The sequence below is a fragment of the Blastomyces gilchristii genome, assembly GCF_000003855.2.
Source record: "Blastomyces gilchristii SLH14081 genomic scaffold supercont1.25, whole genome shotgun sequence".
NCBI lineage: Eukaryota > Fungi > Ascomycota > Eurotiomycetes > Onygenales > Ajellomycetaceae > Blastomyces > Blastomyces gilchristii.
This window is the reverse complement of record NW_003101657.1, coordinates 425,705-441,680: the sequence shown is the minus strand read 5'-3', so window position 1 is coordinate 441,680 and position 15,976 is coordinate 425,705. Positions and strand designations below refer to the sequence as shown.

The 15,976-nt window shown below is 28.3% G+C and overlaps 1 protein-coding gene across 1 annotated transcript; it reads left to right on the top strand.

The window, feature by feature from the left end:
- Positions 1-283: 283 nt before the first annotated feature.
- Positions 284-566, top strand: BDBG_17804 (uncharacterized protein; the record flags this gene model as incomplete). Its single annotated transcript, XM_031725449.1, has 2 exons — positions 284-311; positions 421-566. Coding segments are annotated over 2 exons (174 nt in total), but the record flags the coding sequence as incomplete, so codon positions are not given.
- Positions 567-15,976: the final 15,410 nt, after the last annotated feature.

Genomic DNA, 15,976 nt, shown 5'->3' with positions numbered 1-15,976 from the left:
AGAATTCCTTATTCAGAATGAGAATCTCTGAAAATCAGCAGTAGAATCTTTGTTAAACACAATAATTCTATCTGAGAGAGATGAAAAGTGAGATAAATTCATTCTTCATGATATTTCAGTTGAAATTTTTGACTGTGAAGAAGAAATGCTACTTCTCAAAAATGAATTAGAAGAATACAACTTCATTCAACTGAGAAAAGAGCCTGTATGACTAAATTCAATTGAGTTCAGATAAAGCAGAAGAAATGTCTCTGTTCTAGTATATATAAAGACACTTGAACAGTCAAAGATCTCTGAAGTAAGAGTAGCAGGTTTGAAAATGAGAGTTCATGAATACAAAGACTCAAGAATGAATCTCAAAGCTCAAACACAGTGTTCAAACTGTCAAAGATATGAATACTTTGCAATCTCCTGTTTCAGAGACTCAAAATGTGCATTCTGTGTCAGAGATCATAAAACTAGTGAGTATAAATGTGAAATATGCTCAAAAAGAGATGAAATATATTAACATACTCTGCTTAAATGCTCTAATTGCAAAGAAAAACATGCATCTAGCTCAAAAGAATGTATGTTTGCTTCAAGAACTCAAAAGAACTGGAGAAAAGATGAAGTTCAAAGTAAATCTAGAACTGAAGAGAATAGTCAAGCCAGTAAACTCACAACTGCAAGCTTAAAAAGAAGAAACTCTCAACTATCTAGATCTTCAAACTTCAATTCTTCAGCTAAATATAAACAGAATTTGAATTCTCAAACTTCTGTTAAGATTAGAGAATTGAGAAATGACTCTGATGATAAACTAGATATAATGCAAGCAGTTGAGATTTCTACTTTTCAGAACAGTTATAATCTACTATCTGATAATAGTGATTAGATTCTACTCTACTCTCTTTTAGTATGAATATACAATAAAAACAACAAAAAAAGTTTAAAAACTCTTCAAAAATCACATTTATTCAAAATAATGTGAATAGAAACTTAAATTGTATTTATTCTTGTCTTCAAATTGTATTTGAATAAAAAGTTGATTTTATACTGCTTCAGAAGCTGAATTTTGATGCTGAGCAAAAATATGTCATTTCTCATTCAAGCTACTACTGCTTTTTACCTCAAAAGTCTGAGATAAAGTCAAGAGTAGTGATCTATGAAAGAAAGAGATCAAGATATTAATTTAATCTGAGATTTGATATCATGTCTGACCCTGATATTCTGGTGAATGATATTATAGATAAAGAGAATGAGTTTGACACTATACAGCTCATAAATATCTATAATGAAAAGTCATTGAAGTAAAATAATAACATCTGAACAATTAATAGAGAATTTCTGAATATAACTTTATCAAGAAACTCTATAATTGTAGGAGATTTCAATGCACATCATCTCTGATGAAATTCAGAATGCAAAAGAGCAGTAAGAGCTGATAATCTGATTGAATGAATCTTTGAGCATTCAATGAATTTAGTTAACAAGTCTGATCAATAAACATTCTTTAGAAAAGACATGAAACAGAAATCTATTATAGATCTAATCTTCATGTCACAAAATCTAATAGAAAAAAGACTTGTAAACTGGTTTATTAATTCAAATAAGACATCAGAATCAGATCATGAGATTATTCAATTTAATATTGAACTGAGTGAGAAACAAATGAGTGAAAATCCTCTTCTCTCTAATCAGTTTAACTTTGAAAAGGCTGACTGAAAGGCAGTTGAAGAAAGTATAAAACTGTTAAAATCTGAAAGACAGAGTGAGCTGTATTGAAATCCTGGTCAAGATATCTCAAATGAAATGCTTAAGAATAGAGTGAAGCTCATTACATCTATTATTCTAGTAAGTGTTAAAGATAATATTTTAAAGAGAAAGTCTTCTGAGTATTTAAAATCTTGATGAAATGAGAATATCACATCTAAAAGAAAACAATTGACTACTGCTAGAAGAGATTGAAAGAATGATACAATTTCTGATAAAGAGTTTAAAGCTGTCAGAAATGAATATTTTTCAGATATTAAAAAAGCTAAAACAGACTGCTGAAATAAATTTCTTGAAGAAGCATAAGAAAAAGAAGTTTTTAAAGCTTTTAACTATACTAAAACAAGAAGTGTAGCAAAACTTCCAACCTTAGAATATGAGTTTCAGAATGAATCATATACAGCAAACTCTTTTGAGAAAAAATATCAAGCTTTTATAAGAACTCTCTTTCAAAACTCATCAGATTCAGATTCAGAGGAAGAGAATATATCATGTCTCAACTATATTGATGAAAATGACTGGGAATGGCCTGATCTTACTCAAGATGAACTAGAGTCAGCTATCTTCTCAAGTTCAGTTAAGACTGCTGCAGGGCCTGATTCAATTAATCACTTAATTATTTAAAATACATACCTCTACTTAAAGAATGAATATTTTGAGCTCTTTTTCAATCTCTTGAAAAATGAATATCATTCTGAATGCTGAAGAGAAGTCACTGAAGTGATTCTTATAAAATCTAATAGAAAAACTTCAATTCCTAAGTCATATAGAGTAATATCTCTATTGAACTGTCTAGAAAAGGTTTTAGAAAAGATAATAACTACTCAACTATCTTTTATAAGCTCTATAAGTGATTCTCTTTTATTCAGTGAACAAATGAGAGATAGAAAACAGTGTTCTGCAATTGACACTGTTCTCTCAGTTGTTCATGATATTTAAATAGCAAAGTATGAGAGTCTGGTCTCAACTGCAGTTTTTATTGATATAAAAGAAGCATTTGATCATGTTTCAAAGTCAAAGTTAATTCAGACATTGAAGATATTAAAACTGTCACTTTCTTTAATAAAATGAGTTAAATGTTTTATATCTAAAAGAATTATACAACTCTTCTTTGATGAAATGAAACAAGACAAGACTGAGATAAAAATAGAAGTATCACAAGAATCTTCAATCTCACTCATTTTATTTGCAATATACACTGCATATCTATTCAAAAATAGAAATATGAGAATAGTGTGATCTCTGAGTTATATGAATGATATTAGTCTAGTCTACAGCTCAAAAACTATCAAAGAGAATTTGAAAGTGATTGAAGAAGCTGCAAAGGAAATCTTTGTTAGAGCAGATATCAATTAAATTCAATTTGATATGAATAAAACTGAGTTAATTCATTTCTTTTCTAGATTCAATGAGAAAGAACTATCTCTAACTCTTTTAAATAGAGAGATTAAACTCAGTGTAAATGTCAAATGATTAAGAGTATGATTAAACTCCAAGTTGAATTTTAAATATCATATTCAACAAAGAACTGTCAAGGCAGAAAGATTATTGAACAACATAATCAGACTATTAAATACAGAGAGAGGTCTATTCTTCCAGACTATGAGACAGTTATATATAGTCTGTATTACATCAGTAGCTGATTATGAAGTTCAAGTTTGATGAAATAATCAAGAGAATTTCACTGAACTCTTTCAAAGTCTGTAAAACAGAGTCTTGAGAAGAATTCTGAGAGCATTCAAATTATCTTCTATTAAAGCAATGAAAATTGAAGCTTCAATTTCTTCTCCTACTATTAGATTTGAAAAGGCCTGTATGAACTATGCTCTAAGAGTTGTAAAGATGAGCTTAAATCATATAATCAGAGAAAGAGTCTCTTCTTCATTTTCATCAATTAACTCTGAAAATGAACTGAATTGAAATAGATTTCTTAATTGAAATGAAAATAATTCTTCAAAGAAAATGTCTTCTCAACTGTACAGACTATGCTCTCTGATTAAAAACCAATTCTCTTCTCTAAATGTTGAAAAAGTTGATTATGAGAAGTTATCTCTCTGAAGAGAAAAGCTTGAATCTCTTATAGACTTATAAATAAGTGAACTATCAAAAGAGAAAGAATATGAACAGCATTTGAAGAGAATCTCTACAATCAATATAAAAGACTCTATTCTGATTTATTCAGATAGCTCAAAAAATGAGAATTTGAATAGATTAGGCGCAGGCATTGCTTATACTGAAGATAATATTAATTTTATCTCAGATTTCTGAAATCTAGACTGTGAATCTGAAGTCTTTGATGCTGAACTATTTGTAATAGTGAAAGCTTTCAAACTCATTGAAATAAAATCTCATAAAAGAGGAAATTGTTTAAAAGAGGTATGAATATTCTCTGATAGTCAAGCTGCTTTAAAAAGACTTAGAAATAGTCAGATTCATAATGATCAAATGAATCTTGAACTGATCTTAAACTCTGTTTTAAAAATTCAAAAGAGAAGAATATCAAAGTTGATAATTCATCTGCACTGAGTTCCTGCTCATATGAATATTCATGATAATGAATTGACTGATTCAGCTGTAAAAAAGAGTGCAGAATTAAGCAGATCTATTCAAAAAATTATGTCCTGATCTTTTATAAAGAGAAAAATAAAAGAATCTTGTTTAGACAAGTGAAATGAAAGCTGGCAGAAACAAAAGAAGAGTATACATTATTCAAGATTTGAAACAAAACCCAAGTGAAAATCTTGTTCAATTAAATGTAAAAAGAAAATATTCTCATCTATAATACAGCTGAAACTAGGACATGGCTATTTCAAATCTTATATACAAAGATTTGATGATAGATTTGACTCAATAGAATGCTCATTCTGCAATACAAATGAGAATTCTGAGTATATTGTAATACACTGTGCATTATACAATAGTCTCAGAGTCAGATTGAAAGAGAAGTATGATCTAAATTAATTAAATATGAGATTCTTATTCTCAACTGAGACAGGAATTAAATACTTAATAGACTTTCTATCAGAAACTCAAGCAGCTACAAGAAAATGGCTAAATTCAGAATTATCTGAATATGAAGAGGAGGAAATCAACCAGATATAGTCTGTTAAAACAGCTATATACTATCTTTTAATAATTTGTTTTGTTACAGTCTTTCTTTACTTTATCTTTTCCTTTCAATTTCTTTCTATCTATCTATTTAATGTGTCTATCTTTAAGACTGTATTCTCTTTTCCTTTGTCATGATATTGTCAAATGATTTCAAAGTATCAGAAGATGTTAAAACACTGCAATTTGTAAATGATTTTTGTATTCTGAGCTGGAATTTTCTGATTTTGCATATCTGAAATTGATGAATGTATAATAGTTAACTTTACAGATATAGGAAAAACCCTGGGAACTAAAAGTTCTCAGGTAGATGTCATAGTCTCTAACTGCATACATCTATAATTGAAGAATAATAATAATAATAATAAGAACATATCACGCCAAGCTGCAAACACCTGAATAATTACCTGCAAGTACTGATTCTTACTAGACTGATCACTGAGATCATGCATTTCATGTTTGATTTCATTTGGTCTGATCTCATACATTTCTTGGCATGAATCCCGCTGGGACTAGCTATTAAAAAAACATGCAAAGTAACTATATATCAGATTCTAAAATGAAATCATGACTTGAAAAAAATGAGAAAGTGATCTCATTTGATTTCATTTAGTCTCATTCTTAGCATACAGTTACTATTTTTAGACATTTTAAGGTTTTTTTTAGACTATTTTTAATTTTTTAAAAAGTGACACTTTTTGATAATGCTTAAATGAGATTTAAAGTCATTTAAAGCAATAAAAATAATTTAAATTGAGAAGTGAAAATCATGATTTCATTTGAAAAATGTGATAAGAGTAGACAGTAAGTCTCACTGGGACAGTATGAGACTACTATCTAATGTTAAAACTGTGTAATGAGATCAGTTGAATTAGTAATGAGACTATCAAAAAATCTGGTTCTGATGTCAGACACGGTCACACGGTCAGTCTAATTCTTACACAGTAATACTTCTGATAAATATATACTGAACTAAGTATACAAATAATACAGATGATATCATATATAAGAGATTGAAAAAGAAGATAGTAAAGAGTCTTACACAGTAGTAATAAGATCAGAAAAAGTTCTGAGAATGATTTGAGATCAAGATAAAGAGAGAGAGAGAGAAGAAGAGTATTACTATAAATATATAACAGTAGAAGAAGATTTAGAGAATATTAAAGTAAAAGATAAAGAAGTCAAAACTGATAAGTTTTTTATTAAAAGATAATAAATTTTAATAACACTTCTGTTTTCTAATTAATTGGCAGAAGCTGACAGAGAAGAAGAAAATTAAGACCTTATTCAGATCTTAAATATACTTTATACTTTAGAATATTGAGAAGATATCTCTGCTCTCTGAGTATATCAATCTACTTATCACTGAGATAAAACCTGAGACAGTAGATCAGAAAATGTGAGATTTTAAGATACAGATTAATCTGACTGAGAGAAAACAGCAGAAACTCTTCTCTAAGAAGATAGTAAAGAGAGATTTTGAGATGATTATTATCTCAGATAAGAAGAAGAAGAAGAAGAATTAGAATAAGAAGTGAATAATAAAGAAGAATAAGAAGAATAAGAAAGAGAAGAAAGATAATAAGTAGAAAAAGGTTTTTTCTTTTCTATATTAGTTACTTATAGACTTATAACTATTAAGTAATAACTAGAATTAATTTTCAGTTTTTAAAAATTATTATACAAGTTGTAATTAATATCAGAAATAATATATATATATATATATTTAACTATCATGATTCATAAATTACTATAATATATAAGTATTAACATTTTTTCAACATTGATATTTATAATATTAATATATTTTTAATAATATTATCTAATAATATAATTTAATAATACTCTCTTTAATAATATTAATATATTTCAAGAAATATAATAGAGATTAATCAAGATTATTTATTTACTTTTATATATTAATAATATTCAATCTGATTTAGTACTAAAATTATAACTAAGTTAAGAAAAAAGATTATTTTCTCTTATAATAATTAGACTGACTGTGTGACTGTGTCTGAGATCAGAATCAGATTTTTTGATAGTTCTATTATCAATTCAACCAATCTCATTACACAGTTTTAACATTAGATAGTAGTCTCATACTGTCTCAGTGAGACTTACTGTCTACTCTTATCACATTTTTCAAATGAGATCATGATTTTCACTTCTCAATTTAAATTATTTTTATTGCTTTAAATGACTTTAAATCTCATTTAAGTGTTATCAAAAGGCATTACTTTTTAAAAAATTAAAAATAGTCTAAAAAAAACCTTAAAATGTCTAAAAATAGTAACTTTATGTCAAGAATGAGACTAAATGAAATCAAATGAGATTACTTTCTCACTTTTTTCAAGTCATGATTTCATTTTAAGATCTCATATATAGTCACTTTATATGCTTTTTAATGACTAGTCTCAGCAGAATTCATATCAAGAAATGTATGAGATCAGGTTAAATAAAATCAAATATGAAATTCATAATTCCAGCGGTCAGTCTATATAGAACTATAATACTAACTTTAAAACAGAACTTATATATATTAATTATAACTAAAAATCAGATAAAACTATATACTTATAAAATTAAATTTAATTACTATCTTCAAGACAATTTGATGAATTTATATATTAAATTAATTCTAGAGTTATAAAAAATTATTGAGAGTATATATTTAACTATTATACTAATAATATATAATATTCTAACAATTTTATTAACAGAGATAAAAATAAAGTGAAAGTTCAACTCAAACTAAGATCTTTATCACTATTATCAGAGATAATTATAAGAAGAAATAATTAAGAAACTTATAATTATAAAATATAAAATTATTAGATGGTTTAATATCTCTGATCACAGTATATTAGAGAAGTATAGTTTTTATAAAAAAGTAAAGAATAAACTTATATAAGAATATATTTAATTGTTTTATAAGTATTATTAATAATTATTATCAAATTCTGATTATATAAGTAATCACTGAATAAACTGAATAAGACTGAATTTAATCTTCAGTCTCAGTCTTATTCTGATTTTAATAGAATGATTATCTTTTACTGTTTATTCTGAGAAATTACTTTTATTTCACTATTCTTAAATTAAATCTGATTATTTTTCACATTATTTCTGAAAGAAATGATTCATTTTTAGGTTTTTTTAATACTTGATTCTGATGAGACTCACATCAAGAAATGTATGAAATCAGATTAAATGTGATTAAATATGAAATTTATAGTTTCACTGATCAGTCTAATAGTGATATTAATTAAAAACATCACTGAGTATTAATTTAAAGAAGAACTGAATCTTTGCAGAAAGAGATAGATTAGTTATATCACACTTATATATGAAAAAGTGTTTTATTATATTGCAGCAGCAGCAGTTGCAGTAATTGAGGCCCGGTGACGTAGTGGTTAACTACGCTACTATGAAGCCTCAATTAGCGGCCTTCCCCCCGGGGAATGAATGTCAAGAGAGAGCAGGTTTGAACTCTGCAAGAGTCATCTTAATCACAGCTTTTACTGTTAAGTTATAAAACAGTATCAGAAGCCTCTGAATACACTATAGCAAATCATTGTCAAGCTTAAGATATTCATTTCAGAGGTTTCTGAGTGCTAATTCTCACTGATCTTAGAATTAACAGTCTCTCAGATGCTTCAAGTTAGATCAGTACTAGAGTGATTGAGATCTAGAATGCCTGCAGAATAGTGAATCATTGTCAAGCTTAACTGATCAGGTCTCATTCCCCTCACTCTAGACACTCACTTCTGAGGAATGAGATTTAAAAACTATCTGATTAGAACACTCTGAGCCTAGTAAGAACCTAGATGAGATGAGACCTAGGCATTCTTAATAGATGATTAGTATAAGCAAGACTGTGACAGTTAATTAATAGGCTAGAATGCTGAGATTGACAGCTGAAAGATTAGAGACTTAACTAGAATTGAGTAGCTCTGGTGTTATTCTTAGTAAGAATTTCACTTATGAATAAGCTAGTTACAGGAGCTAGCTGAGCGGCAGCCCTTTAGAAGGAATGATAACCCCTGAAGCGGGCCTGAGAGGACAGAGGTGGCAGTTGATTATATAGAGTGTTAAAATATATATATAGCTTAAGGTGTAAACTGCAGAGGTCTTATTCTGTAGCTTTAAGACTGTATTCTTTTTCTCTTTTCCTTTGTCATGATATTGTCAAATGATTTCAAAGTATCAGAAGATGTTAAAACACTGCAATTTGTAAACAGTTTTTGTATTCTGAGCTGGAATTTTCTGATTTTACATATCTGAAATTGATGAATGTATAATAGTTAACTTTACAGATATAGAAAAAACCCTGAGAACTAAAAGTTCTCAGGTAGATGTCATAGTCTCTGACTGCATACATCTATAATTGAAGAATAATAATAATAATAAAAGTTGCAGTAATTGAAACAGTAATTACCTGCTTAATGAGTGATGACTATCTATACAGGTCATTACAGCTTTCTCTACAGGCAGTTATATAGAGTATGCATTTTTTCAATCAATTATATTACAGAATGAGGCCTACAAGATCGCATCTTCTATTCTAATCAGATTTTTAAAGCACCTCACATATTGCTTCGCTTCGCTCCGCAAAAAAGCGGCGTAGATTTGTTAGTGATTACTACACCTACTCTAGTCACGTGCCATCTCAATCTATTCATTTAGTGTAAGTCGCGTAGTTAGATTACAATACAACACAACAATGTTATTCTTCAAGAGGTTATGAAGCTCTTATTAAGCTAATGAAAACTGCTGAAATAACATGTTAACTACATCTTCACATATTGTTATACATGCCTAGATGTTTTTTATAAGTGATTGAACTTATGATTAATCTAAGATTCAGAGAAATGCCTGACTTAACAAAAGAATGTATACTTTCAAGGTGAAGAAATGAGAAGATATCAGAACAGCAGACACAAGATCACAGATCATTACTAACATTAATAATGAATTGAAAGACAGCTTCTGAGAAGCTGAAAGAAACAATTACAGAGAAACAGTCTGATAAGTTCAATGAATATAAAAACCTGATTAAAGGTATCAGTGAGATGTCAGACAATGCAGAGAGCTTAAGTGACTAGAATAATAATAGCTCAGTAAGTAAGAAGACTTGTATGAGACTAGAAATTATAAGACTTCAGTATGAGATTAAGTAGATAAAGATCAGTAGAGATGACTCTGCAGATAATAAGATGAGAGCAGATCTAACAGAATATCTTTAATAGAAAGAGAAGACATCTGTTATAATAAAAGTTCTCAAAGAATTCAGAAGCTAAGTAAGACTTATTAAAAGATCAATAGTTCTCACTGAATTCATTAACTACTTAATGTAGAGAGAGAAAATTCTTTTAACTATAGAACAGTCTGAAATTAATAATATTCTTAAAAATAATAATCTTAATGAGAATGCTACTATGAGTATATAATATTTCTGAAAAGAATGCAATCTTAATTATATAATTATATATAATCTACAATTGCTCTGCAGATTAAAACTCATTTCACTATACTTAAGAAGTTTAAATTATCAACTTATACTCTATAAACTATTATAGAGAATAACTTTTCTGAGAGATCTGCTGTATATAGAACTCATTTATTTAAAGAGCTTATTAAAATAATCTTTAAAAGTAAAGAATCTGACAGAGCTTTCATTGAATGATTAATTGTTATAAGAACTGACTATATACATCTAGAATATAAGATTCTGAATGTCATGTTTTTCAACAGACTGCTTACAGAAGTTAATAGAGATTAAGTCTCATTTATAAGAAATTGAATAAATCAAATTGACAAGAATAATACTTAACTCTTAGAGAATAATTTTATAAGTCTGTGCTGTGATATTCTTTTATAACTCTCTACTGTAAATAAAGTAAATACTGATGTATCTAGAAATTCTATCAATAACATGTAAGATAAGAATAAGAAAGACAAGAACAAAGAGAAAGATAATAATAAGAATAAGAACACTGAATTTAAATCTGAATATAGAGATAATGATGTGAGAATCTGCTATTATTATCAAAAGATTAATCATATTCAGACTGACTGTTGAAAGAAATACTCTGAGAAATATTCTTCAAATTTGAATTTCAACATCAATAGAAATAAGAATAATGACAAGAATGTAAAGAATACAGACACTGCTTCTGTTCACAGTGTTATAAAGTAAGTATTTTACATTAAAGAAAAGATCTATGTAAGTGATCAGATAGAAAAAGATATCTGAATTCTAGACTCTGAATCAGATACTCACATTACATCTCACAGAGATCTTATTGTAGCAAAACCTCAGAAGATGAAAGTGATGTTGAAAATAGCAGATAAAACAGTGATCTCTGCTGCAGCTATAGAAGATACAAAGATTTCAGTGAAAGAAGCAGATATACTGTTAAATAATATCTGTTATATTCTGAAGTTAGAAGTGAATCTCATAAGTATGAGTAAGCTTATACATCAGAGTTATACCTATAAGCAGTTAATATATGAGAATAATCATACTATATTGATTATATCTTCTGATCACATGTTCTCATTTACAGCAAGATTAAATAAGAATGATATCTATGAGATGAAAAGACTGATTATATACAGAGACTTGATTCAGTTTACTATACTCAATGATGACTTTAAACCTGTGAATATATTACAGATGAAAGATAACACAATATTGATACTATCTGACAGAAATGATATAAAGATTATAGAACTTACAATGATATAATAGTATTAAAAGCTAGAATATCTGAATTCTGTGAATATTATAAAAATAACAGCAGATTCACATCTAGAAATGAGAATAAAGAATGACAGAGTTTTACCATTCTGTAAGATCTATGTCCAGGCAAAAATAACATGTTCAATCTTCATATCTATAATATGAGCTGTTAAGCTGATAATGAGATTCTTTATCAATCTGACAGAGGGTGGAAAAACACTTTTCAATGAAAATGACACTCTCACTAGAGAGAATGCAAGCTACTAATTGAGTATAATAGATAATGTAATCTGTTATAGATGAGTAATTCTTATAATAAGAAAGAAAGAATCTACTACAAGATTAATGAATTTCATTATAAGTATTAAGATAACTATACAACATCAAGTTGAAACCCTACACTAGAATAATGAAGAAGAGTTCAAAAGTCAAGAACTTAAGATTTACTATCAGAGTAAAGAAATAGCATATGAAATGACTACATCTGACACACTATAATCAAATAACTCAGTGAAACATGTGAATTGAATAGTTACAGAAAAGATATAAAGTCTACTATTTAATAGTAAAGTAGAAAGAGAACTTTGAGATGAAGTAATATAAGTCATGATCATGATAATCAACATATTCTCAATATCAACAAAGATATTTGAATGTAAGAAAGAAACATCACTTACATCTTTTAAAGCTTGGACTGAGATGCAATCTTCTATTTATTGAATACAGAGATGAGAGTGCAAGATCTATAAGAAGGATTTAAAAGTGTCAAATAAACTCACAAATAGAACTGACAGCAAGAAATGACAGCTGATTGAATATCAAGAATTACATTAATATCATGTGTGAGATTCTATTGCATGCTGTCTTGAGATTGCATGAGATATCATATTTGATAAAGCTCTTGACATGGGTGCAAATACATCTGTAAATACAATGAGAGAATTCAATGAATTGTCTAATAAATTGAATATTCTAGATGTTAGAGAGGAATGATAACACTGTCTTCTAAGAAGACTTATAAAGAAAAAGTCAGATGTTTTGAAGATGATTACTAATAGAGACTTAGAGAGTACAATTGACTCAATCTATCTTCTAGATAATGAGACACAGCTTGTCATGAATGAAGACTCTGAAGACTCTGTTAATGAGAAAGATTCTGTTCTAAGTATTCTGACAGACTGACCAACTACACTGACAGAAGTCAAGAGAAGCTCAGACTGAAACTATTGACATAAGATAATGAAAAAGAAGATTAAGATATTTAAATAGAAGAAGACATATATTATCATTGAGAAGACCCTGGAAATGAATATTCTCACAGACAAATAAGTATATGATCAGAAGTTTAATAATAAGGAATAAATCATCTGTTTTAGAGCTTGCTGAGTGATTAGAGAGTTCTTACAACAGCAGAGTATTTATTATATGAGATTGTATACTGTAGTGATATCAGGGCCTACATCACATAGTCTATTCACTATATCAACTGTCAAAGAATGGAAGATTAAATTGATTGACTATGTGTCTGCGTTTTTAAATGACATATTATCTCAGAATGAGATAATCTATATACAACTGCTCACAGATGTTAAACATGATAGAGAGAGCTTAATGAGATTACTTTATCAGAGTCTATATGAAATGAAGCAAGCTGTAGAAATATAGTATTTCCTCACAACAGAGCATCTGACTACATTGAGATTTAAGATATGTCGGAATGAGTGTCACGGATGAATATGTTGAAGACATATGAATCTTATGTGTATAAAGATCTGCTTGTTATATTATTCATGCCTCTTCTAATATATCTATTTCATACAAAAGATAGAGCTATTTATAGTAAAATATATGTGTGAGTCAAGAGAGCTAGTATAAGCAAGTATTAGATGAGTGTTGTAGTAAGCTGATAATAATGAGAAATATTGTAGTAATACAATGTTGACAGTGTTCAGTAGTGTATAACCTCTTTTTCCTGACACACTCTCTTCAGTGAATGTAACATGTAAATGAAAGTGTAAATAAAGCTGTAATAAGAATAGTATAGATGAATCTGCAACAAAAAGAGTGTAGATGAATCTGTAGAGATTACATCAAGATAAATTATTTATTCTGCTTACATCTTGATGATATCTGATATATCAACTAGGCCTAGCATCTTGATGAATTCTGTATGTTTCTGGCATGGCAGAGTCTTAGTGAGGCTATTCACTGGCATCTGAGCCGTAGGCACTCAATTAACTGTAATATTACCAGATTGAACATGTTCTCGGATTGATATCTTTCATCTGAATCCTCTCATCGGGATAGAATGATGATATCATTCACATAGAAGAAGACAATTAATCAATCATTTGAGAAGAGACAGCAATTCTCTAGCATAGAGATGAAGTCTAGTGTTCTCAGATTCTTCATGATATGAGTGTTTTTCAACATCTGTTCAGTGGTTCAGTGAATCTGGCAGTTGAGATCTATGAATTCTTGAAGTCGGTATGAATGCTGTTGAGGTAGATGTATTGTTGATAACAGTGAAAACAGTATTAGAAAATAAATTTTGAGACTTGTAGAAGTCTGAGTGTGAATGAGAGAATGCCTTCTTGATCATTTATAATTATTATTATTATTCTTCTTCAATTATAGATGTATGCAGTCAGAGACTATGACATCTACCTGAGAACTAAAAGTTCTCAGAGTTTTTCCTATATCTATAAAGTTAACTATTATACATTCATCAATTTCAGATATGTAAAATCAGAAAATTCCAGCTCAGAATACAAAAACTGTTTACAAATTGCAGTATTTTAACATCTTCTGATACTTTAAAATCATTTGACAATATCATGACAAAAGAAAAGAGAACACAGTCTTAAAGATAGACATATTAAATAGATAGATAGAAAAGAATAGAAAGGAAAAAGTAAAGTAAAATAAAGAGAGACTGTAATGAAACAAATTATTAAAAGATAGTATATAGCTGTTTTAACAGACTATATCTGATTAATTTCCTCCTCTTCATATTCAGATATTTCTGAATTCACTCATTTTCTTATAGCTGCTTGAGTTTCTGATAGAAAGTCTATTAAGTATTTAATTTCTGTCTCAGTTGAGAATAAGAATCTTATATTTAATTAATTTAGATTATACTTCTCTTTTAATCTGACTCTGAGACTATTGTATAATACACAGTGTATTACAATATACTCAGAATTCTCATTTGCATTGCAGAATGAGCATTCTATTGAATCAAATCTATCATCAAATCTTTGTATATAAGATTTGAAATAGTCATGTTCTAATTTCAGCTGTATTATAGATGAGAATATTTTCTTTTTACATTTAATTAAACAAGATTTCCACTTGAGTTTTGTTTCAAATTTTGAATAATGTATACTCTTCTTTTGTTTCTGCCAGCTTTCATTTCACTTGTCTAAACAAGATTCTTTTATTTTTCTCTTTATAAAAGACCAGGACATAATTTTTTGAATAGATCTGCTTAATTCTGAATCTTTTTTTACAGCTGAATCAGTCAATTCATTGTCATGAATATTCATATAAGCAGAAACTCAGTGTAGATGAATTATCAGCTTTAATATTCTTCTCTTTTGAATTTTTAAAATAGAGTTTAAGATCAGTTCAAGATTCATTTGATCATTGTAAATCTGACTATTTCTAAGTCTTTTTAAAGCAGCTTGACTATCAGAGAATATTCATGTCTCTTTCAAACTATTTTCTCTTTTATAAGATTTTATTTTAATAAGTTTGAAAGCTTTCACTATTGTAAATAGTTCAGTGTCAAAGACTTCAGATTCACAGCCTAAATTTTAGAAATCTGAGATAAAATTAATATTCTCTTTAGTATAAGCAATGCCTGCATCTAATCTATTCAAATTCTCATTTTTTAAGTCATCTGAATAAATCAGAATAGAGTCTTTTATATTGATTGTAGAAATTCTCTTCAAATGCTGTTCATATTCTTTCTCTTTAAATAGTTCACTTATTTATAAGTCTATAAGAGATTCAAGCTTTTCTCTTCATGATAATAACTTCTCATGATCAACTTTTTCAACATTTAAAGAAGAAAATTGATTTTTAATCAGTGAGCATAGTCTGTACAGTTGAGAAGGTATTTTCTTTGAAGAATTATTTCATTTCAATCAAGAAATCTATTTCAATTCAGTTCATTTTCAGAGTTAATTGATGAAAATGAAGAAGAGACTCTTTCTCTGATTATATGATTTGAGCTCATCTTTATAACTCTCAGAGCATAGTTTATACAGGTCTTTTCAAATCTAATAGCAGAAGGAGAAATTGAAGCTTCAATTTTCATTGCTTTAATAGAAGATAATTTGAATGCTTTCAGAATTCTTCTCAAAG